At 38.1% G+C, this 23,430-nt stretch overlaps 1 protein-coding gene across 6 annotated transcripts in view; it reads left to right on the plus strand.

The window, feature by feature from the left end:
• MAPKAP1 (MAPK associated protein 1) overlaps positions 1 to 23,430 on the plus strand; it is a 139,551-nt gene that overhangs the window by 66,210 nt on the left and 49,911 nt on the right. For 5 of the 6 annotated variants that reach the window (XM_067541676.1, XM_067541679.1, XM_067541677.1 and 2 more), the window contains exons 6-7: positions 1,770 to 1,946; positions 14,342 to 14,451. In XM_067541676.1, the coding sequence (XP_067397777.1) occupies positions 1,770 to 1,946; positions 14,342 to 14,451 (287 nt within the window). Of the gene's footprint in view, positions 1 to 1,769; positions 1,947 to 14,341; positions 14,452 to 17,549; positions 17,682 to 23,430 lie in introns of those variants that run through there. The other variant, XM_067541681.1, reaches the window with a different exon arrangement.

Genomic DNA, 23,430 nt, shown 5'->3' on the forward strand with positions numbered 1-23,430 from the left:
AAACAAATAGATTCCTGCCTCCGAAGGGTTAGCAGTCTGAGGACACAGGCTGGAATGGCCCCAGACAGTACAAAGTGGAGTGCCAGGTGGGACTGCATGCTGGACTGCGTCATGAAATGGGGGCTGGCTTTTATTACTGTAGTTATATTAAAAGGAGAACAGTGAGTGTGCAGAGCGACACTATAGTGTTTTAATAGAAATCCAAACTGAAGTACATCTTCTCTGTCTAGATGCTAGTCCTGTAAATTTCTAAATTCTGTTGCCAGTCCTACCTTTGATCAGTTTTCCTAAAGTTTACTGATGTGTTCTGGAAGAAGTTTTAAATTAGTTCTACAACGATGTATCAATTCATCATAGCAGTTCAGAGGCTCATAAAAGTTTCTTTTACAACATTGCAGAATTTACAAAATTTATAGTGACAAACACTGCTGGATTACTTTCTTGTTAGCCATCCATTTAGCAAATTTATAGTTTACATTAATATTAATGTGTCATTATTACCTGTTTTATATAATAAATATCTTAGACATGACAGTGTGCATATAGATCACCTGGAGTAAGCGCTTTCAATAAGCACAGTTGCAACCAAAGGTTTGTGAATTAATTGAGAAAATTGCAAATCAGGTAGTCAGCGAAATAATTCATTGTCACATCCAATCAATAAACTTTGTAAATCAACTCATTTAATTCAAAAAATGATCTATATAGATCAAGCGACCAATTAAACAATTAGCATACACTTTGCAATTAATTAATTTAAGCATCAATCATGCAATTAAAACTCCAAATTTAAACTGCAGAGTTTAGAAACATACTGCCATGTGAACACTGATGCTATACTTCCCTGCCTTTCAAACAAGACTGAATGATGGCAGACTTAGTTTAAAAAAATAAATAAAAAAAATAAGAGCTGAATAAGTGTTAGTGTTTAAATACATTTTAATATGAAAAATATGATAATGAGCCAATATTATGTTTTGTGTATAGGGAGCTAGATCTCTGATTCTAACCTGTGGAAAGAAACCGGTTTAATTTTTTTATTTTTCCCTCCTTTCCTTCACAGCATATGTCTGAAAATGTGTGTATATTTACTTCAGGCATTAATGCATAATAATTGTACCTACTTTAATTGACTGGGCTGTATAGGACTTAAAAGATGTTTTTGTGTGGTTTGTTTTCCACCATAATAATTGTTTACATTGGACACAAATCCTTGACTTTTCATGTAGATATTCCCTTGACGTATTTTTGTTGCACTGTTTACATGTGTGTCCATAGTGTACCATTTCAGTATATTTTTATAGGTAAGAGCTTTTTTCACAGTTACTAGATCTAAAACAGAAGAACATAGATATTGCTCATTAAAATTTCATTCTAAAAAATGTAACTCATGTAATAAAATGTTTTCATAAATGGGAGAAATATTACTGACACTTTGTCCAGTCATGTAACTTTTACAGAATTAGATATATTTTAGTCACTAGTCTATCATTATTTTGCATACAAATCAGTTAATGTGAGACTGTTCTGCCTTATTTGGATGTTTTATTTTTACTGCTTTATCACATGATTATGCTAACTAAAGGTTTTAAAGCTTGAAGCTGTGTATAAATATTGTAAATCAGTGAGATTTAAAGTGTTTTGATTTCAACATCACACAAGTCTGCTTGCTTATTTTAAACAGTATTTAGCACCTGATACTGGACCATCGAATTTAGCTGGCTATGTAGCTTCCCCTCTGAAATAAACTTGCATTTTGTTTGTTTCAGTGACAATGTCAATGCCTACTGCCTCCATATTGCTGAGGATGATGGTGAGGTTGACACAGACTTTCCACCCTTGGATTCCAACGAACCCATTCATAAATTTGGCTTCAGCACTCTGGCATTGGTTGAAAAGTACTCTTCTCCAGGGCTGGCAGCAAAACAGTCCCTCTTTGTTCGAATGTGAGTATTGACACCAGCTTTCTAAATTATCTTAACATCTGAGCAAACACTTCTTTTTCTTTTCCACTTCATCCTGCTCTCCAGCATTTGCACTTTGCAAAACTCAGGTTTCAGGTGTATTTGAGAGTCTTCATAGGTAGAATACACAATCCTGGATGGGCCATAAAAAAGGAAATGCAGTTCAGCCCTTCAGTTTTACCTTTTCTCAGAATGGCTAAAATCCTAAAGAAAGTACTTTCTGGTTCTGAAACTGCATGGAAAAATAAGCCATTCAGTGTGATTCACATACAAGGTGTTGGATTCTTTTGTGCCTCTGCTACTAATAAACATTTGGGGGATTTTCACATTTTTATTGAGTTCATAATATTCAATTCAGTCTGTACACACCACTCCTTTGTGAAACATTTATTTTATAACTGAAAACATAATGTGTTTTGAATCACCAATTAAATAATACACTCTCATGTATACAGTAGTTGTAAGACCTCTGGGGTCCTGGAGGCACTTCAACTTTGGCCTAGCACCTAAACGATACAGATATTTCCAGCTCTGTCATGCATAGAATTTTCACTAAGTGCAGAAAGAAATAACTTAACATTGTTTAACACTGTACATCTTAGCTGCTGCATGTTTGAGTTAACATGCAAGTCAGTCACTGCAGCATCAAATTAGTGTCACAAGCCACATGTAAACTAGACAAAAATTGTGTTTGCAGATGTTTGGGTCATTCAGCACGAAAGTGATAAAAGGTTTTTCCTTAATATTGGAAGTGCTTGGTTCAGTAAAATACTGTCTTTTGGCTCATATTCATAACCATACAGCTACTTTGAGTTATGTATCCTCCCAAATGCAAATAAGATGTATTACATATTTATGATTACTTTTTGGTATAATCCCAGCTGTGCGCTATGTGCCTTCCTAATAGGTGTGAGGAACCTTACCCCCAAAGACCTTTTTCAGAAAGCCTATGCATTAAGCCAACATTGACTCCTCTCTGATGTCCATTGAGAGGCAGCTCATTTTGCCCTGCCGGTACTTTGCTTTGGTGGGAGAGGTGAGCTCCCTTGGTCTCACAGTCAAATCTTGTTTAACTGTTTGTTCAACTACTGCAGCAGAGTAGTGTGTTAGCTTCTCAATGATATGGCCATCATCTGATTAAACTTCTGTCTCTAAGGGAGACGTCTAAGTATTGATCATATTGTATGGTAGTATAGAATGGAGGAGAGCAGAGAATTTTCTTGCTTCCTTGTCACCTTCCCGATGCCAAAGTGACTTTCACACAAGAACAGAATTCTGAAGGGTAAATATGGTCCCTAAAAGGCCAAGAGGCGAGACAGAGCAATCCGGAGTAATTTGTAGTGCAATAGTATGTAGAGATCCCACTCAGGCCAAAGGCTTATCACGTTGGGCACTGTACAAACATATAGGAAGGTATGGTTTCTGGCTCACCGAACTTGTGATCTAATACAAGGCAGGGCGTGACAAGTGAGGGTGCCAAATAATAGGAGGGAGCAGAGGAGACAGGATGAGGGTAACAGTAATAGTTCACATGAATACACAGGCTAGCCATGCGCACAGCTTGATGATTCTGTTTCACATCAGTATCGTGCTTTTTTAATTGTACCCTAGATCTAATCTGCTGTGGTTGGCTGATTTCTTGTAGGCATCATAGCAGAGATCTGGGAGGGAATTGAAAGAGAGAAGGCTCATAGATAGTTGGAGGGCAGTATCCATGAAAAAGAATGAAAGAGGTCCTGTAGGAAAGAAGGCATGTTTGTTCTTCTGAAGTGATTGGGTAACTCTCCACTTCAGAGCTGTGACGGAGAGGCTCCAGCTTTCACATAAAATATCCAATATGCCACAGCCATCCACTAGAGGTGCAGCTTTCTGTTGAGTCCACAGAAGGAAGAGAATTTTTTTGCTTGGCTCATTTGTGTGACTTGGAGCTATGCAAAGCAAGAAATAAGTCAAAACAAGAATGGAACTTGTAATAAGATGTGAAAGGTTGGTTCATTTCCTCGGTTTCAGCTCACACATTTTCACAGTGCTGGGGTATATTTGAAAGGATATGGTCATTTTAATATTTTATTTGATTTTCTGACAAAGCATTATTTAAATAGCATGTCCGGAATCTTTTTTCAGAACATACTTTAAACAAAAATTGTATAAATATTTTTGGCTCCTGTGCTGATGTTTAAAAGGGTCTTTTCAGCAGACTCAAGAGTAACAATACCAAACATGCTCAGAATGTTCCTCCCTTCTTTTCTGTGTATGCACATGCATGCTACCTCTTCAGTTTCAGCTTTGCTGCTGCTGTTACTGGTTAAACACCTTCTTACAAGTTGTGGGGAAGAGCACATTTGTTAGCTCTTGTCAGTGGAGCTGTATAGAAGTGGTATCACTGAAGCAGTACAGGAAGTATGTTGGGCTGCATTAGGAGGGGCATTGCCAGCAGATGGAGGGAAGTGATTATTCCCCTCTATTCGGCATTGGTGAGGCTGCATTTGGAGTATTGTGTCCAGTTTTGGGCCCCCCACTACAAAAAGGATGTGGAGAAGTTGGAGAGAGTCCAGCGGAGGGCAACAAAAATGATTAGGGGGCTGGAGCACAAGACTTATGAGGAGAGGCTGAGGGAACTAGTCTTGTTTAGTCTGCAAAAGAAATGGGGGGGGATTTGATAGCAACCTTTAACTACCTGAAAGGGGGTTCCAGAGAGGATGGAGCTAGGCTGTTAATGGTAGTAGATGACAGAACAAGGAGCAATGGTCTCAAGTTGCAGTGGGGGAGGTCTAGGTTGGACATTAGGAAACAGTTTTTCACTAGGAGGGTGGTGAAGCACTGGAATGGGTTACCTAGGGAGGTGGTGGAATCTCCATCCTTAGAGGTTTTTAAGGTGCGGGCCCTGGCTGGGATGATTTAGCTCAGGTTAGTCCTGCTTTGAGCAGGAGGTTGGACTAGATGACCTCCTGAGGTCCCTTCCAACCCTAATCTTCTATGATTCTAAGTGCAACTGGCTAATCTATAGAATAGTGATACTAGCTATACACAAAGTATTGTCAAATGCCTAAAAAAATAAAATGAAAAACATTAACAAATATTTTTCTTCTAATGCTGTGGGGAGGTGGTTACTTGTAAAAATAGTAGGTACAAGCTTTTCAGATTCAGATATGACTTTGGAAGTTGATAGTGTTTTTTTGAACAAATAGTGTGTTAAGTGACCTTTAAAAAATCTCAGCTGTTAAATTTGCATTGCTTTGAAAGTACAGTAATATTCTAGCCCTGAAGTGTGAGAGTACTAGACTACAGTGAAAGAAAAACCCTTTTCATTTTCCAGACTGTCATAATCCATAGAAATGGAACTATATGCAGCCTTCATAATTTAGAATTCGTAAATCTCACTTGATTTCTTTTTTGGTAATGGCTACTGTCTTAAAATGACAGAAATAAGCAAATAAGAATAAAGATGGAAGTCACTCATTGCCAGCTTTAAGATTTAAAAGGTCAGATGAATCAAATATTTGTATATGCACTCTACAATATCTGTATCTTGAAATAGAGCCAGAATAAACTTTGCACCTGCAGAAATACATAGTAAGCACAGGTTTTAAAATGTAAAATTCATTAAATTTGCTGATGTCTTTAAAATTCAGTTTAAGAACTACAGTCATGTTTAAACCACATCAGATTTGTAACTGCTGGTTTAATAAGCACATTGCCAGCACGTAACCAATAACAATATCTTAGCAGCAAAAAAGTCATCATCATTCCAAACAAAATTGCTTCTGTGTTAATAATGAAAAGTTATCCAGGCTTCAGCACAGTAACAAAGTCATTGAGAAGTCTTTTAAACACACAGGCCAAAATTTTCAAAAGTAGACACCCAAAGCTCTGCTCCTGAACCCATATGTAGGCACCTGAGGGTGGGGTTTTTTAAAAGCACCCAAGTGCTTTAGGACTGCGTAGTCCATTGACTTAAAACTGCAAACTCTGAGGGAGGGGTATAGCCTGGTCAGATGGTTTCAGCTCTCTTGACTCATGGAAGTTCAGCGTATTGGAAGGCGGTAGTGGTGGTTGCAAATATACACAAGTTGTTGTTCCCATAGTAGGGTTGTTATTAGAGGCCTTGGCCTTGTCTCTTTCAGCACAGATCAGCATTCTAAATGTGAAACTTACTAGCAGAATAAATCTCTATGTAGAATTTCAGATTTTTCTAACACTTTTGAAATTAAACAAACAAATACAAAAAATCTATTAGCAAATGAAGGCTATAAAATGGGGAGAAGGTAAATAACTAGCAACATGTAAATTCAAATACATAAATAAATAAGCACATTTTTATTTATTTTTTTCAATTTGTGATTTTTGCCCATCCTGCTCCTTAGTCTTTCTATTGGGGATGGAGTGCAGCTGACCCTCCTCACCTGCAAAATGAACATTGGGGTCTGCTCCAAGCTGTAGGTCCTTGAATGCCTTTGTCTCCACATCAGCTCTGTCCCCTGACATCCCCACTCCTGCTAGTAGGCATGCTCTCTAACGAGGGCTGCTAGTAGGCATGCTCTCTAACGAGGGCTGCTCTAGGAACCTCCCTTAAGGAAGATTCCAACCCCAGATGGGACTCTGCAGGAAAGCTTGTAGGTGGGAGAACGATGAGCATCCTCCCTCTCTCCAACCCAGTATGGAATTGCTCTGTCCCGGCACTTACCCAGACCACTTGCCTGCCTGGCTTCTGAATCCCATGGGTTCTGGGAGTGGGGGAGAGTGCTGTTGAGTTGACTGACTTTTATGCCCATTCTGCCCGAGGAGGGAGATCAGAGTATGAAGGCTGAGATCAGCACACGGATCTTGGGAACACAATCAGGTCTAGTAGTAATAAATACTTACTGTTTAGTCGTGGAGACTAGCCATAGTCAAAATGAATGTTTTACCTAGGATATTAGATAGACCAATTAATCAAGGTGGACCAGCAGCTCCAAATTGTATATGGGGTAATGAAACCAATCAACTCAAAGCAGTAGCAGTTGGGGAAACTTTAATACATCCTAGCACTGGGTCTTTATTGAACAAGAAACCTGTAGAAATGTAGATATGGATTAATTTTTAAAAATCCCTGCACCCTCTAGAAATCTGTACCCACTATTTGCATTTGGGATCGACCTATAAAAAAAGTTATTTTCTAAAGTGAGTGACACCCATTGCAGATACTTTTACTTTATAATAAATGAACTGAAGAAAGTTCCAAAGACTGGGACCATGTCTATGCTGACGGTGGCAAAGTTGCCGCCGCCAGATCGATCTTTCTGGATCGATTGAGTGGTCAGTGTAGACCTGCTCAATTGTTCAGGAAGTCGACTGAGTAAAACCACCCCCTCAAGTAGCGTAGTGCTGCGTCGACAGGAACGCTGTTCCCGTTGGCGCAGTGCAGTGAAGACACCGCGCAGAGGGAAGCACAGCAGTTGATGTGAGTTGTTACGCAAGCTACTCTGCTTAGTTTGTGTAACTCCTGTCGACTGCCGCCGAATCTCCACGTAAGTGTAGACCAGGGCTGGGAGAGTTATTGAATATATGTGGCTGGCCAGAGGTTACTAAAGAGACTTTTCTAACTTATTTTTAAGAAATCAAAACCAATAGACAAATTACCACAGAGGAATCTAATTTAAGATGAAAAAGATGACCAAAATTTGATGACTTTCATTAAGTAATATTTCTGTAAACAAAAAGTCCAGATTATTTTTGTGATAGTTAATTTTGTATTTTTAGCATGTGTATGGTAATAATTTTTTAAATTGCTTATACTTCTTAAGTAACCAGCTATTAAAGTATGTAGATTTAAATTATACAGTATGCTTCCTCCAATCTAAATTTATTTGACCTTTTCAATTGTTGCATGCCTCTAATTCTAGATGCATATAGTATTTCTTATTTTTTAAAGGGTTTAGTTTAGATTCGACATCTTCTTTTTCTTTTCTGTTGTTCTACTAGGGCATGTAATTGTATTCTTTTTTGTTTTGCATCTCTCTTCTCATGTTAAAGTATTCTCTGTTGCTACTATATCAGGCTAATGACTTGTAATGTTTATTAATTTTGTATCATTTACTGGTGAAAAAATTTGATGCTTCTGAGAAGCTTCGTGATGAAACGTGGCATTTGATTTCAAGATCTTGCCCATACTGTATGTTGAATACATTCTCAGATGTTATGCAGTTCACTGAACTGACAGTTATGGAACCTCGCTTGGGACCCCATTTCAGCAGGACATATTTGAGCAGAAACAGTTTGCAGAACTTTATACACTTAAACTCCTGCCAAAGCAAACTCTTAGCCACTTGAGTTTGTCATAAATACCCAGTGGCAGTGGTTGGAAGTAGCCCACAGTGTGTTTTATGTTCTGAGCTGAATGTAAATGTCTTTGTGGTTATATAGAGTAGTAAATAATTGAGTTTGATTAGGGAGAGGGACCTCATTATGCCCCCACCTGTGCCCAGCTGGTAGGGGAGGGTCGAAATGAAGCCATTAGCTGTCTTTCTTACTGGCATCTCGAAGAGCTCAAATACATCTGTGTCTTATTTTCTTTTCTGGCACAATCAGTTGAGCAAGCTAAGCAGGCATGACCGAATTTGGCAAGTTCATAGGACTCTGGCAAAGTTATACAAGAAGAAGTGGCTTCGAACTGCCCATTAGTCTAGCGAGTTATGTTTTTGGAAAATGTCTGTTATGGAAAGGAATACTTTGTCCAATGTCAAACACGGCACTCTCAAACAATCTCCTTTGAGGTCGATTAGAATTTGTCAGGTTGAGTCAAACAAAGCACCGCATTCATGTAAACGTGAACTTTCTTAGCTGATGAAGTAATACCTGAAAGACTTACTTCAGACGACCCAAAGTTATTTAAAGTAATTCTGATACTAGCCTTTAGCATTATTTTTCTTACTGAAAATGTTATTGTCACAACTTGACACTAACTAATGACATTGTTTGGTGTTTGTAACTCAGCTGCCATTTGGCTCCTAGATGATATTTGGTATATAAGGCCTCTAGCCTGGAGCACACTTTATTTTCCTGTTTTGTTTAGATTGCTTTGATCATCATAGGTTTATTTTTTCAAAGTTACACTAGCTTTATACCTGATGGATTCATATTTGAAGCAATCAAATAATATGAAGTCTTGAGTGTGGTGCACTTATGAATGCAATTCAAAGTCTTGAATTTTATATTTACTCAGGCTATAGAAACTTTCCCCCAGTAGACCTATTATCAATTTTCATACATGTGCATATAATCTACAAAACGTATTGTATCCTATACATAAAATGCAACTATGTAAATGCTAACTTAAAGTGTTATAGCAACATGGCAGTCAAACCCAAAAGCATACAAAAGTAACATGAGGCTCACTTTAGACCAGTGGTTCCATAACTGTGGCCTAGGGGGCCCGGAGGAACATCCGGGAGAGCGGGGCAGAAGGCAGGGCCTAGGCCAGCCCTCACAAGGAGGCCAGGAGGGGGTGCCACCCAACCCCACTCTGCCCCCAGCTCTGTTTTGCCGCAGCCCATTTAGTTATTTACATAAGAGAGTACACTCTGCTTCGGCTCCACCCGTGGCTCTGCTTCAGCCCTGCATGTGACTCAGCCTCCGGCCCCCGCTCCTGGCCTCTGCCACGGACCACGACCTGACCACAACTCCGCTTTTGGCCAGGGTGCACAGACACATTCTGTTACTGGTGGGGGGGGCGCAAGAGGAAAAGTTTGGGGAACCACTACTTTAGACCCACAAACGCAAGGCATTTCAGAGGCAGAGCTAAAAATGTGGGCTATGTTAAGTTAAGGACGGTGCATCAACTAGGATTTTTTGCATCAACTTTGATTCCATACTCTTCAGGTGGGGAACATCATTAGTTATCACCAATCATTTTCAAACATGTCAGTAACTTTCTGCAGAAAGCCATAAATCCTATAGATTCCACCTCAGAATAGAACAAAAGTTTTTTCCAGGTGAGAGCAAGAGAAAGAGACAATGCATGGAAAAGTTTGTACTTAATGTTAAGGACAGAAGCTTTTCCTCCTTTTTTAACTGTTAATTTATTTGCCTAAACTGAGCCCAAGGATAAAATACTGTATAAATCCTCTGCCTCTTCCCCCACAAAATCAAAATTCCAAGCTTTGAAGCTTTTGTCTTTCCTCTTGTTTTCATTTTCCTCTCCTGAACCTTGCCACCCTGGCTTCAGCGCTAGGACTGTAAAGGAAGATGGAAAGCCAAGTTACCTCAGAATGATCACTATCATTAACATTCACGGATGGTTCACTTATCATTCCTGACTGCACAGACATGGCAGCCGTTATGAAATGTCCACAGGTGTAGCACGATGATACATATTACATGGTGCCACAATGGATTTATGTATTCTGTAACAAAAGAAAAGTGTAATGAAAAAATACAGAAGGTAATCCTTTATTCCTCCACTGCACAATTTATCAGTAATGCCTGTAGATGATAAGTGCCAGGGATTTCCTTTGCTTGATTTAACCTTGTCACCCAGGTATGTTTTTGTAAAACGACAGAAAAATACAGGCTAAGGAATTTCTTTGACTCTGTATTTTCTAAAGGTACTTTTAATTGATAGAATAGTATCTCTTTGTCCAATATTTTCTAGTAACTAAAGATAAATGCTTTGGTTTAAAATAATGGTATCACACAACAGTGGGTTAGGTTAAAATGTATGCAATTTGAAATCATAGTTAAAAGTATGGTGGATAAAGATATAGCTTGTAGTAAGGACACGATGTACAGTACCAATATAGGAAAGGACTGAGAACCAGGCAAGTAGCGCTTGAAGTGCATGTTTTGCTACAGTAGAACATCACTAGTCTGCACTAATAAAAGGGAAGGTCAGTATGGATTGGCAAAGTTTGCAGGCTAGTGAGTGCTGGCGATGGGGAGGAGCACCAGCACCACCAGCCAAGTAGAACTGATAGCGCTGTTCCAGAGCATTACAGAGTGCCGGGGAAAGGGCCAGGAGGTGCCCGTTGGTGCATGGGAAGCATGGTGTGCCATACTGGCCTTGCCCCGAGATGACAGCAGAATCTCATTGTTCTGTGCCCGAATCCACTTTCAATGCATATTTGTGGGTTTACTTTGTATTACCATGTTATTGAGGTTATTGAGGTTCTGCTGAATATTGTCAGAGAATAGCAACGTTCTTCCTTTATTTAACTGAAGTAAAGCAAGAAAATACTAGTAAGTCTGAACTCCGACTGGCGTTTCAAACGCTTTTGGCATTATTCCATAGCAAATATCTCAAAGTTTACAAATGTGGTGTGCACTTTACATTTCATTGCTCTTGCCAAGGTCTCACTTACTGAGTAGTTCACTAAATATAGTAAAACATAGAGGTTTCTCTTTTTTTGCTTTGATCAGTAAAATAAACTTTTAGAGATTGTTCTGGGATCGGATCCAGCTTCTGAGGCAAAGAATGGCTGTGGTTGATTTAGTAATAAAATGTTCAGTAAAATTAGTTTGACGGTTCTCAGGCCAGCTGCTCACTGGGAAGGGCTTGACCAAGTTAAAATGGACTGAAGCACTAGCAGGATCAACAACAGCTTTTCCTTTGTAACGGCTGAAGTGACAAGAATTAAATCTGTTTTCCGTTTTTGGGAGTTCCTGAGATGTCTTAGTATTAGCAAACCCAAATTAGGTCATCAGTGTACAGTTGCCATTGTTTGTTTCCAGCAGGCAGCTTGATTTATTCCTAGCTTAAATTGAAGGCCTTAGTTTGCTTATGAGAAAACACATTTGAAAGAATATTTTTACATCCACAAGGCTGGTCATGTTCCTGATCTGTTTGACCATAACAGTTCCTTTTTGTTTTTATTTTGAACTTGTTTTTCTGCCGTATTTTTTTTTTAATGTTTTGGTTAGAGATTTGCCTGGAAGTTCTTTCTGTATTGTGGAATGTTATATAAAGTATCTAAGGACAGTAAACCCCTTATACGGGACAGAGTTTTCACCTATCCCATGTTGTGTGTTCATCAGCCTTGTTGCTTTAAAAAGCTCAGCAGACTCCTTTTGCCACACATCAGTAACACACTTCACATAACTTAGAAATGTAAAAGAAAAACTAGTGCCCATGACTAGAGCTGTAGTATTTTGAAACATACACTGATACTCAGTGTGATAGCTTTTAACCAGAGAAATCACAAAGCTTTCCTCCGTAGATACGTCAAGACTAGAGAAATCTGTAGGAACTTGAGGGACCTAACAAAGATAGGTGAACGGGCTGCGTGATGGCAGATAAAATGTAATGTGGACAAATGCAAGGTAACGTGCATTGAAAGGGATAATTTGAACCAGTCATGTGCATAGTAGGGTTCTAAATTTAGTGTAACAATTCAGGAAAAAACCCTAGGCATCACTGAGGATGGTTCAGTGAAGACCTCTGCTCAGTGTGTGGCAGCAATCAAAAAAGCAAACCGAATGTTAGGCTGTTTTAAGGCTGAACATTTTATGATGTCATAGAAATCAATTGTACTCCCTTATCTTGAGTACCGTCTTCAGTTCAGATCACTCCATCTCAAAAAATATGCAGTAGAAATAGAAGGGTAACAAATAAACTTTTAGAGGTATGAAAAGAGGATAGATTGAAAAGATTAGGAATGTTTACTTTCGAGAGGAGGGAGATGATAGTTATATAAAATAATGAATGGTATGTAGAAGGTAAATGTAATGCGCCTGTTTACGTTGTCTCGTAATACAAGAACAAGGGGAAGAGGCAATGAAATTTCAAGGCAACTAATTTAAAACTGATGAAAAGAAAATAGTTTTACATTACACACAATTCTGAAACTCACTGCCACAGGACTGCACTGAAGCCAAGAGACTAGTAGGATTCAAAAGAGACATCCATTTTACATGGATAACGAGAACATTCACAGAAGCAATTTTTAAATTTTATCTAATGTATAATGGATATGAAACCACATGCTTCAGTGCATAAGCCAACCAATAACTGCCTTGAGTTGGGAAGAACGTCCTCTCTTGGTAGGTTATTCCATAATTATCCACTGTAAGGTTTCTTACCCCTCTGCAGCATCTGGTACTGGCCCCTGGCAGAGACAAGATACTGGTCTACGTGGCCTGCTGATCTAATCTGATATGTTAACTTCTGTGTAATGGCTATATTTCCTCTCTCCCATGTTTGTAGGGTCATGTGGGAAAGGAGACGGTGGTTGGCCACATTTGTTACGTTTATTGTGAGAGCGGTGTGTGTGGATTCCAAAATTGAGGAACTTGTCTCATTACAAACTAGCGCATGCTCACACAGTTGTCGATGGTATTACAAGGCAGCTGATGGTTGTGGTTAAGAAATACCGTTTGACAAGAGCTCACGTTGTCAGTGATCCTTCTAGGCTATTTCCCAGCATAGGATAGGGCTGATACAGTAATCTGAACTACCTTCTTCCCAGAGTTACTGTCATCCTGTAGCGTTCAATGTGGTCTTATTTATAATGATGTCAGTGTATCGATTGGATTGTTGCTGTCTGCCAGCTAGTTTTAAAATATTCCAGCTATGCTGTTCATCTAGAATTTTGTTCCCTGGTTAGAATATTGAGTAGCCACAGAGCGCTCCTCCTCTTGTCTAAATTGCCTTGTGAAATACAATTTCTTCCTTAGTGCAGCTCTTTCCCTGTGTGTGCCCAACATCTCTAAAATTGTCTTCAGTGACATCTACTGACATGAGCAGAGATTGACTGCAAGGTCCAAGAGGCAAAATGTACTGACTTATCAGCCAGGCACCTCTCACTACATCATCACCTTCACCACTCCACCAGTGATCCCACTCTCAGTGCTCCAATTGTCCATTTCTCCTGTGACTATCTCCAGGCTAATCACCACACTCCTTCCATGCACTGAATACCTTCCTGAGGTGATGGCCAGGCCAACAAACCTGTTTTCATTAAAATCCCTCTTCCAGATTTGTGCCACAATGTAACCTGGTGCCCTAGTTTTCCCCTCTTTACCATTTTGTTGCAGCTTGATTGCGTCATGTATGAAAATGAGATTGCAAGCTGTTTGGGGCAGGGCCATTTTTGAGAATTAAAGGAGTTCTGCTTGATGTGTGCTCATTTTCCTTTTTTAAGAGCAAACAAAAAGTGATCCTAAAATAAAGATAAATTAGGAAAACTTTGGCACACTCTATGCTTTGTCACTCTTCTCCTTCTTTATCTCCACTTTCTCATCAATGCTTGCTTAACTTCTCTTGTTGTGTCACATGTTAACCTTTCTGTTTAGTTCATTGGTACGCTCAGAGGATGTTTTGCTTTAAACCCTTACGTGCAGTGAGGATTGCAATAAACTGTCCTATTGTGACCATATTGTAATAACGAGGTGTGTGTGTCTTGCAGAAATGCTGCTCATGGATTCTCACTTATTCAGGTGGACAGTATGAAGGTCACCATGAAGGATATCTTACAAAAGGCGTTAAAGCGGAGGAAGGGATCACAGAGGGGCTCAGGTGGGATACTTACTTTGCTCTCTGTAAAGAGATGTTTTGCCATAAGTATATTCTCCCCTCCCCCCTAAAATCTATTTCTTGTGACTGTCATGAAAAATGTTAATTTTTGTTCAGTTGATATTGTGAATTTCAGCACAGCTCCAAAGCTGCTCTGTTCACAGGTGGGTACAGAAAGAAAGAAAATGCTTTTCCATTTCCGATACTGCTGAAAAGTGCTGAATAATGTTTCCTGCAAAAGCCATATAGTCAGTATCACTAATGTTTGTTTATTATGACAAAGCCAGTTGCATTAAAGACCAGTCAGTGATAGTCTGAAATGAACCGGAAACATCATCATGCCTTTGCTTGTTAGCATTTATATATTTCTCATTTGTGTCAGAACCAGGTATTTAATATGATTTAAAACAAATTCTAAAAAATACAGCAGATTATAACTTGGGTAGAAATAACAGAAGAATTGACTTCCTGCAATTCTATCAAAATATTGTTGTCCTTACAAATAGCTTAGATATATTGACATTAAAAGAGAAGGAAATATGTAATACTCTCACTTGAGTGAAAAGCAATGCTTTTCATGACCGTAAATATACATTCACATACATATTAGTAGAGATATTTTAAAAGTACAAGGTTGAGAAATCTGTCCAGCAGGAAGAAATAATTATTGTGAGAAATTGCACTGAGTCTTGTCACGCCACAGAGAACTTTAATATAAACCTATCTATATACTAGGTGGAGATCAGTATCTTGTCTTTGTAAATGAATGAAACCTCCTTATATACCGTTAGTTTTAAGTATGTGAAAATAAAATAAACCCTTTTCTGTTCAGAAAAAGCAGTTTGGTGCTGTTTTTTTAAACGAGTATGTAATCTGTCATGGATTTAATTAGCTATCTTCAGATGAAAGCTGAAGTTTTAATAAAAGTTAGAAGAGATAACACAGTGAAGGACACGGATGAGCTGTCTCAAGGCCATATTCCAAGGGACCGATAAGAGCTGTAAAAAATGGCAGAGGAGAGCAATTGAATGAAGCAATGAAAATCTGATTCTCGTAAAAAGAGAGAGAGAGAGAGATGCTCGTAGTGGTGGTGGTAGATGAGACCTGCTAGTGTCTGCAAGCAATTTGGCCACTTGCCAGGAGTCATTGTTCACCCTCAGCTGTGGCGGCTTGGTCCAGATGTGCCAACTGCACGTTTCGGCTTTTGCCAGCTGACTGCGCTGTTTGATAACCAGCTCTCTGGATGCCCATCACTGGCCGCAGAGATAGAATTAAATGATGATGATCTTCCCACAAGTTGGGAGAGGAAACAATGCATATAAATCTTGATTTCATCTCAGCATGAGAAGTCTTTATCCATCATCACTCATAATGAACAAGTCGTTAGCTGCGATGAATGGTGTTCTGTTTGGTTTTTTTTTCCCCCAAATATCTTTTGTTCACTTTTTGGGTGACTTTTATGTATTTCCTGGGGGTCAAATATCTCTCTTGATAGGGAGATGGCTAAAGGATTCACTTAGCTTAATCTTTAAACTGCTATCCTACCTTGTATATTAAATGCTGGTCTTTGTTCTATTTGAAATCTGGTTTTGCTTTAATTCTGCTACTTACATTCAGTAGTTATCGAAAGAGAGCTTTTTCCTTCATGTAAGGCTTTGATTCTCCTGTCATGATATCTCCGCACATAAACTGTGTAAATCTTATACCTACTTAGTTGTATATATTGCAAAGTAATATACTGTTCCAAAATAGATATATTAAGGGTATATTTAAATTTGAGGCTTGAGAAATATATAATAGTTTGAATTTTCATTTTTTTAATAAATGTACCTTTATCTATGTTATTCCCACACCTCATCATCCAATTTATTTATGTATGTCTGCTATCTTGTCTAAAATAGGCCCTAATTCTGGAAATACTTATGTACATGCTACATTTTAATCACATAAATAGTCCCATTGACATCAATGCAACTTAAAGTTAAGCATGTGTATAAATATTTCCAGAATCAGAGCCTGACTTGTAAGCTTCATGAAGCAGATCCTCATTCTCTTTTGTAAAGTGTTGCGCTCCATAAATAAGTGAAATTCTTTAATGTAATATATTTTTAAAATGTCAACATGTTATCAATCCTATGGTCAAATCACCGTAATATATAGTTACTTAGCCTTAAGGGACTCCTCCACTCAGGTACTTTAATATCTATAAATAGAAGGAATAATGCATTATATTTTTTATTAAATATCATTGTACTTCCATTACTGCATAGCACTGCAAATCATCAGCGAACAGATTTCTCTTGATCTTGCCTATATAGTCTTTGAGACAGCCCACCTGCTCTGACTGGGCCACTTACACATCCCACTTGATCAGAAACAAGTCATTCATGGTCACTGTGCTGTTATTAGCAGAAAAGAAGAAGAAGACGGATATGATTAGAGGACAGTAGAACTCAAAATGCCACCCCATTAGGTTGGGATTGACTAAGACGGAGTACCAGAGAGGTAGTTCTGTTAGCAAAACAACGAGAGTCCTGTGGCACCTAAAAGACTAACAAATTTATTTGGGCATCATAAGCTTTCGTGTGCAGAAACCCACTTCGTCGGATGCTTTTCCACTTTATGCATCTGACAAAGTGGGTTTCTTCCCACGAAAGCTTATGCCCAAATAAATTTGTTAGTCTTTAAGATGGAGTAGAAAAACATTTAGAAATCACTCTCTCATGCCAGGTTTTTCAGTTTGAGTGAATGCAGCTCTGATATTTTCTTTGTTGGAGACATAGAGTAAATGGAATTTAAGTTCATAATCTATCAACACAAAAGGTCCTGTGTACGTATGTGTTAGTTCATTCTTAAGCAGTAGATTGTGATGTCTCAGTTTTCAGTAAAAGTAGATGATAGAATTTAATTTAGAAAAAGAATTTCCCCTCTGGTTCAACAAACATCTCCTTTCAATTTAATCCCTTATTTTAAAAATGTTTTTACGTTTTGAAATATTGCCCTGAAATTTGATCTAAAACTTTAATTTTATAGTATTGCATTTATTTTATAAAACTGGAACTTCTGGTGAACTTTTTTGCATGTTTTCCTTTTGCATACAGAGCTACAGTGCAGTCTTCACAAGACAGTTTATGCAGTTTATCAACTCAGTGCTAAGGCTCAACTCATTTTTTAATTCCTTATAAAAATTTCTTTGTTTCTCTGTAACTTTCCATCTTATTGCTGACTTGCATGACATTTCAAATCAGCCTGCATTTATGAAAAGGTGGAATGTTTGGTGGCTTTTTTCGGGTGGAGAGAGATGGTTGCACAGTTATCATGTGACCAATAAAGTGGCCATTCCAATGACAGCAGAGTTAAGTACTCTTTCTGAGTTCGTTTTTGTAATTATTTGATTCGTATTGGTCATTTGAAGAATACTTTCATTACCCATTTAGTACAAATATTCCTGGATTTTGCTAGCTGTGTCTATTATTTGTAGATGGGCGTTAGAGACTTAAGGTGTTAGTTCATGACAATCTCTCTGCCTAGGTCACCTCTGTAAATCAATGACCTTCCCTAGTTTCTCCGTTTTTGACTTTTGTTTAAAAATACCATTACCAACCTTGTCACTACCAACCTTTACCAACCTCTTGACGCATGAGGTCGGTGATGACAGATAGTTTGTAGTGACAAATGGTAGTTCAGATTTCAGCTTTATGAAAGTTCTATTTTAATATATGCACTGATATTAACACAGAAGTATATGGTAGATGAATCACATCCATAAAAATGTTGTTTTGAACACATTTATTTCAAATTACATTTGCTAATGAGACTAAAGCTGAATAAGACTTTGGCCTCCAATTTAATTGTGAGATATTTTAATATATGAAAACATGGGTCAATAAATAGATATATATGTGGGTAATGACCTTTCTTTCATGGAAAATACTCTGAAAGAAACGGAAAAACGTTTTAATTATATTGGAATAGATCTTTCTAAAATCTGTCATTCATCAAAATGTAACTTATGAAAATCCTTGCATGAGAAGATAGGCCACCAAAGTCACAATTCTCTTTCTAAAGTTCTTTATAAAAATGTCCTTTTAGTAAAAGAAATAAAAACTGTGTGTAGTCTTTTCAGAGAAAGGGGTCATTCCTAACCACAATAAAATAGTTACCTGTTTTTCACTTTTTATGATTTTTTAAAAAATATTTTTGATACCCAGTGTGCTAGACAGTTGACAAAACACTCAACAAAGGACAAGCCCTGACCCAAAGATTTTGCAATCTAAAGAGAATGCACACTTTTGTCTTACTAAATGAAGGTATTGATAAATTTAATAGTAAACCACAAAAACTTGGGTCTGTTTGAAAGACACAAACCAAGTGATACGGATGTAGGCCTTAAATTGTCTTTTATTATTATTCATATCTCAATATGCCTTTCTTTCATTTCATCACATTAAGCTGTTCTGAGGCTTGTGTATTGAAAAATCACAAAGCACCCAATAGGATTTCCTTAATCACTTTGATTTAAGCCTAGAGAGAAAACACCAAAGAATTTAGATATCAGAACAGCCTCCTGTCCAGTTTAGAAACCAACATAATCCCAATCTCAAGTGTGTCTCATACACAGCTCTTTCTCTAGATTTAATTAAACGTAGGTCCAAGACTAAAACGATAGTTGAAAACTTTTGCTCCTCAACATAGGTCTAGATTATTTTTCAGCCAGCTAGCTAACGACTGATCTACACACACACTTGCACTGGAATAACTAAATCCATTTTAATACACTGATGTAAACAAAATTGAAATGGGATATTTTATTTCAAAATAAGTGTCCACAAATAGATTTGCACCAAAATAGCAAAAGGTTAGGATAAAAACAGATTTAATTATTTCTGTTCGTTTATTTGTAGACAAACCCTAAGATTAATTGAAAAACTGTATTGATTTTTTTCAGCTTACTTAGCTGACTACAGAAAAATTCACTTAATCAGAATATATAAAATGAAAAGGAAATTACTAAGCAGTGTTTTAAAACACCAAAAAGTATATCAAAATCTCCACTGAATTGATTTGGGTAGGTCTGTAATTCCTGAAGAGCTGCTGTTTTAATGGTGCATCCAACGGAGAACATAATTTATTTGGACTTTCAGGTAAATGTATTTGGAATGAAACTAAGTAGTCATGAGATAGGAGGCAAAGTGCACTCATGAATCAGAAACTGCATAAGAGGCAGACCACTTAATTAGGAATAAATTATCAATTTTCATCATGGGAGAGGGTTAACTTTGGAGTGCCACAATTTTCCATGCTTGCAGTGGTGTTTAATATATCTATTCACGGTCTGAAAAAGGGAGTGAGCAGTGAAGTGGCAAAATTTGCGGATGACAAAATTATTTAGTTTAGTCAAGACTGGAGAAGACTGAGAAACCTCAGTGGAACCCTAACCACGCTAGGGGAATGGACGACATGATGGCTGACTAAATTCAATGTTGACAAATACAAACTAATGCTCATAGAAGAGAATAATTTGAACTACTAATACACCTTACCAGATTCTAAACGATCTATATAGATTCAGTGAAACAATAGTCAAAAAATCAAACAGAAAAGTAAGATGCAAGAAATGGGCTGGAGATTAAAGATGGAAGTAATTAGAAGTCAGTATTATGCATTCATCTGGAATTCTCTCTTTAATTGTGGTCACCACATCTGAAAAAAAAGGTAGACCAGGATTAGAGGAGATTCAGGGACATGCAGTGAGCCAAGTTAGGGCATGAAATAGCTCTTGTATCAAGAAAAATAAAAAAGATGGGCTTGTGTACCTTATAGCAGAGATGAATAAGTGGGATAGGATAAACTTATGCAAAATAGTGAATGGTCTGGAGAAGGTAGAACAAGAGTTTCTATTCACCCTGTGTCATAACAAGGTCAAAGGGGCATTTATTGAAAGTGAAAGATGGTGAGTTCAAAACCGATAAAAGGAAATACTTCCTCACACAGTGCATGACTAGCCTGTAGCACTCATTGCCACAGAACTTCATTGAGTCTCAGAGTTTAGCAGGATTCAATGAAGTGTTGAGATTTATTTGGATAACAAGAATATCTAGACTTATAATAGTAAAGAATAAATAATTTTGAAGAGATTTAAATTAATGCCTTATGCTTCAGGGCATAAGACAACCTCTCAGGGTATTTCATTACTGCCAAAAGAGTCTGTTCTTAATTTGGGTTAAAATAGCAATGGACACGTGGGAACTCAGTGTTTAATTTTTAACTCTATAGGCTTTATCTAAAGCTACTAAGGCAAGTTGCTGTGTCTACACTGCTACTTTGGCTCTGGTTAGCTAACCTGATTTAAGACCACACTTTTTTTTAGCGGTGTAGAAATACTCCGTTGGGGATTAAGAAGAAGCTTTGCCTAGGGGCAGGTGATCCAATCACTGCCTCTCACAGGGTTGCTTGTACCTTTCAGTAGATACTGGCCTGCTCAGACACAGGGTACTGGGCTAGATGGACCCCTGGTCTGATGGCATGATAATTCCTCTTTTCTCAGAAACCTCTGGATGTGTCCAGATGAAGATCAGAGCTGCAGCCCCAACTCCCCTTTATAGATCCTGACCATCTGGCTCCCTCTATTACACTAAACTAAAAGGGGGGGGGGGGGAGAGAATGAGAGAGAACTTGCGCACAAAGAGCTATGGAAAGCTCCTGATATTCCCTCTATCTATGGTTGCTGCTCTGATCTTCTTGATGTGATAGAAGTCATTGGGCTGACAATATGTCTGCTTCCTGATCCGTTTTTTAACATCGAAATAGATATGAATTATTTTAAAATCTCATATTACATACGATGGAGCTGTGCTGCCTTGGATCAAATGATTGGGCATTATTTATATTTCTTAGCAGTTTTTCTTACTAAAACATGTTACATGTTTTGTGTCTTAAAGGCATGTCCTCTGTTGATGTTATAAAATATGAATTATTGACTATATTGGATGAGGTGTAAGTGGAAAATCATCCTGGGTACGTGATAGTTTTGAATAATGTCTCAAGGTATTTCATAAGGAACAAACCTCTATTGAAGTAGTGATGTGGCAGCATCACAAATAACAGTTCCACAAAGCACTGCAGTAGGGGGTTGATGGGAATACTGTATCATTTGTTGCCACATGCCCAGACAACAAACTGGAAGAAGTTTATGTGCGTGTTAGCAAGTTGGGGAAAAGTCTGTAACAAACAGTGAGTGTCACATAGTGGAGAAGATAAATCTACAGGGGAAATTGTTGAGGCAGATGTTTAATTAGTTGAAGTCAGCCTGGATAAATCAGGGTAAGAACAGCCTATGCAAGACATGTTAGTTTGCCTCCTTTTCTCTAAGCTGATTTCATTGTACTTAAAGCTAACGGTTCTTTTAGCTTAGTGAGAGAGAATCAAATGCAATCACATAACCTGACTCTTATTGTAATGGATTCCCTGATGCGCACTCATAAAATAGAAAATGTAATTGATGTTTTCTTATGGTAATGAAAAATAACTAAGTAGAATACTTTATCTTCAATGTATTTAACTTACTGCATACTCAGCAGCACGTTTTGCAAATACATTTTCACATGAGAGCTAGAGATAAAATATTCTTGGTTGAGGGGGTTTGGTTGTTGAACGAGGCCCTAGAGGAGGTCAGTCTAATCCAGAGTTGGACCACCTTTATGGGAATTAGCAAAACATGCCTATTTAAGAAAGCGTTCCCATTATACATTGAATGATGGAGGAAGGAAATGGATAGAATTAGCTCAGGTTCCAAACAAAGCTCCTATAGCAGGGATGAGAGTAGAGCTGAAGACTCCATTAAATTCAGTAGGCACCTGTGCATATCTAATTTACTTAGGCAGTGTTTATGTACTATGTTGATGGCACTATAGAAAACCCTAATATAGGTAGGTACATCCAGGACTGCTGTGTATGTACTTGGTGTATTCAGAGCTTCTTGAAAGCTGCTTCCAGAAAACTTGCACATTAGAGCAATTAATAGATTAAATATCAGTTTAGTGATAAAAGTCAGTTTAATGACTCTTGTAGCATTTTGCTGGGATGAAAGAGAAACCAAGACTGTGGTGACCTTTTGTTTTTCCTGTATAAGGAAGGCTGTTACAATGGTGGATAAAGATATCTTTGTGAGTTTGCAAAGTATGCAATAAGATGTTAGCTTTTAGAAGTGTTTGAGGACAAGTTTTATTCATTTGAGGTAAATGGCAGTTTTACCATTGACTTCAAATGGGAGCAAATTTAATCCAGCACTGAATGTTTTTGCTCCAAAAAAGGGATAAAAGAAATACAAATTATCCTCACTTAATATTAAATATACCATTATCTTTGTAAAGTTGATTGCCTTAAAAAATCAGCATAGCAGTTGTTGCAAGTCAGCCTGCTGCTTATTTCTGTTGAAGTTACTTAGCACGGTCTGCACTTCAGTTAAAACCCTGTGGCTGGCCTGTGCCAGGGTTTGTGCTAAGGGGCTGTTTACCTGCAGTGCAGACACTGCGGCTCAGGCTGCAGCCCTGGCTCTGGGACCCTTCCCCTCCGCAGAGGAATGGGTTGCATGGCTTACCATATCAAGAATTTAAGAAAAGGACTGAGTCTCTTCCTTGATGCCTTGAGGTCATAATGACTGTCCCATTAGAAATGTGTAGGTAGAGAGGGGAAGTTACCTTGGTTCTAAAATCATTCACAGAATATGTGCTTAGGTGGACTTTGCTAATATACAACTCAGGAGCATTGGCTGCTGTTTGACGTCTTTTGCTAAGTGATGGAGAGAAATCTGTAACCTGCTGCTACTTTAGGTGGTGTCTATTTCCAGAAACAGTCCATTTAAAAGAGTGAAGCTCTTATTTACTAAACATGAGCAGATGGATGATGAATGGGAAGAAGTGGAAATGAATTGGATTTAGAAGAACGACACCTTAATTCTGACGAGAAGGTGCCACTTAGAGT

This window comes from Emydura macquarii, unplaced genomic scaffold, assembly GCF_026122565.2.
Source record: "Emydura macquarii macquarii isolate MOO-44397 ecotype Brisbane River unplaced genomic scaffold, CSIRO-AGI_Emac_v2 contig_691, whole genome shotgun sequence".
NCBI lineage: Eukaryota > Metazoa > Chordata > Testudines > Chelidae > Emydura > Emydura macquarii.